General features: G+C 37.4%; 1 protein-coding gene across 1 annotated transcript; it reads right to left on the bottom strand.

Annotated features, from left to right (window-relative positions):
• Nucleotides 1–524: 524 nt before the first annotated feature.
• Nucleotides 525–2,134, bottom strand: LOC107819641 (protein JINGUBANG-like). Its single transcript, XM_016645773.2, has one exon. The coding sequence runs from the start codon at nucleotides 1,937–1,939 to the stop codon at nucleotides 734–736; it is 1,206 nt and encodes a 401-aa protein (XP_016501259.1). The 5' UTR covers nucleotides 1,940–2,134; the 3' UTR covers nucleotides 525–733.
• Nucleotides 2,135–2,480: the final 346 nt, after the last annotated feature.

Genomic DNA, 2,480 nt, shown 5'->3' with positions numbered 1-2,480 from the left:
CATAATCATGAATTTCTTAATCTATGCCGTACATCTGATTAAACCCTATTAAAATAGCATGGTCCATGTACCTTTGGTCTCACTCGAAATTCTAAAGTTCCTCAGGTAACTTAACACTCATAGTTAATACAGTACTAAGGTAGCCACTAGGCAGAATTAGGCCAAAAAGAAAAGTGATTAGGCAGGGAGGGGCCATTACTTTATTCCAAAGGATCTCTTTTGTCCAACTTTCGGCACTATATCTTACTAGGACATGTAGACTTTAGTTTTACTTCCCTGCTAGGTAAACTGTGCGACAGAATGTTAAACAGGATGAATTTCCGGTTTGTAATAGGCCAAGTTCGTGAAGCTTAATTGGGTTCACAGATAAAAAAAAGTAAAAATAAATTAAAAGATCACAAAATATAGGACTTAAAAGGGGGGGGGGGGGTGTAATCAACCAAATTTGGTTTCAGTTTAGGAAGCATAATCATTTTGTAGTGATAGCCATTTTCAATTGAATAAACTTGCACTGCGAAACCAACTAAAGAAGAAAAAGGTAAAATCTTGTCGATATTTTCTTCTTTTGGTCATATGCCCACAATCTAAAGTTGCAGAATAAAATTTACAGAATTCTGGAACTGGCAACTCTGGAGCATGAGTTTCTTCAGACAAATCTATCAGCCAACAAATACGATGCATCATGCCCCTCATTGGAGCAAAGGTGAAAGATCAAAGAGATGGAGTAAAACCTTTATAGAAGTGGAATAAAAATCTTCCAAACCTTGGTTTCACCATCTAAACTAGCAGTATATAGGACATAAGAAGAGGTGGTATCAGATGGAATTTGTTGATCACTTGTCACAGTCAGGCACTTCACTGGTCCATTGTGTCCTTGAATAACAGTAAGACAAGAGTAGCATCTCTCAACCCCTCTCCACACTCTCACTGTTTTATCAGCTGAACCACTGCACACCAAATCTGCCACTACAGCCAGACACAATATGGGCTTTTTATGACCCCTGAGTGCACCCACTAACACCATATCACCACCTTCATTCTTCTCCCATACTAATATTGACCTATCACAAGCACCCGAATATAAAACAGAATGAGTGCTTTCCCCAACTGCTAGTGCATTTACACCAGATTTATGTTTTTCTAGTGTACCAACCAGTGAATGCTTTTTCTCTTCAAATCCCCTTCTCCAAATCTTGATTTTATTGTCAGCTGATCCTGTAAAAACATCCCCCTCTTGTGATATTGCTAGAGCGTTGATCGCGTCATCATGTGCATTTGCTATAGATTCCAAGCATTTAAAATCAGTGGTTCGCCAAATTTTAAGTGTTCGATCCCATGAAACAGAGTAGAGGAACAACTCATCGTTCGAAAGGGCTAGTGCTGAGACTGTGTCAACATGATGCACCCATGTAGATTTCTTGTGGCGCCTGATTTTAACATGGTTTTTTGGTATCATAAATTTCAGGGCTCTGTCACTAAGTAAAGGGAGAGTGGATAGATGAACAATATTAGGGGCATCTGAATTATGGTTTTCGATTTTCCAGGCTCGGATTTTGTGATCTTGATGAGCACTAAAGACCTTATCAGCCAATATTACTAGTGACTTAACTGCACCTTTGCCTGCTATAACTGTGTCAACTATACCATCTATTGTGGAAGTTAGAGCTTTTTGCTTCCACATACAAATTTCTTTATCAGAAGAGCCAGTAAAAAGGAATTTACCAGCAAGTACAAGGGAAGATGTATAGGTATTCTGTCCCTTTAGAGTAGCTATGCATTGATGTTGAGTGCCAAGATTAAGAGATAAACTCTGATCATGAGATAGTGATATGGCTGAAGGAACTGAATGAAAACTTGGCTGTGTATCTAAAGAAGTAGGATTTTCTTGTTCTGTTATTGAGTCATTGCTTGAACATGAAGTTTGGTAGTAAGGATTCATCCTTCATTCCACTATACTGAACAAGAACTCTAGCATATGACTTTGATTTTATCTAGGGAAGAATATGAGGTGGGCAGCCTAGAAAATACAAGTGGGGAGGATCTTGTGATATGTTTGGTTGATCATAGGATATACATTTTGGTGTATATATATGTCTATGAGGAGTAGAGAAATTAAAACAGGCTTCCTTAATAGAAAATGGGAGCTATGTTGTGTCATTATTTATTCTTGAAAAAGTTTTATAGTGTACGGTCGTTTGTTGATTGGAAAGTTCTGTCCACATCAAATGCCATTCAAGAATTGGTCCACCAGAAATTAAACTAGACAAAAGTTGCTTCATTGTCTCACAAAGGTTTCAACTTGCATGAAGCGAGGTTTCTTGCTACAACAGTGTACTCTTATAGAAATATAGTATAGTACTAATGAATTAGGTAATATTAAATGGCTGACTGCTTTATCTTTTCTTTTCATGACTGGCTAATTGAAAAGTTAAACCATTTAGCTATTTCATTATTGCCTGGTAATTATTGTATTATGTCCT

The sequence above is a fragment of the Nicotiana tabacum genome, chromosome 6, assembly GCF_000715075.1.
Source record: "Nicotiana tabacum cultivar K326 chromosome 6, ASM71507v2, whole genome shotgun sequence".
Lineage (NCBI taxonomy): Eukaryota > Viridiplantae > Streptophyta > Magnoliopsida > Solanales > Solanaceae > Nicotiana > Nicotiana tabacum.
The sequence above is the reverse complement of the archived record's forward strand: the minus strand, read 5'-3'. Positions and strand labels throughout refer to the sequence as shown.

Coding starts and splice junctions, on each gene's coding strand:
- LOC107819641 (XM_016645773.2), bottom strand. CDS start 1,939: ATGAATCCTTACTACCAAACTTCATGTTCAAGCAATGACTCAATAACA.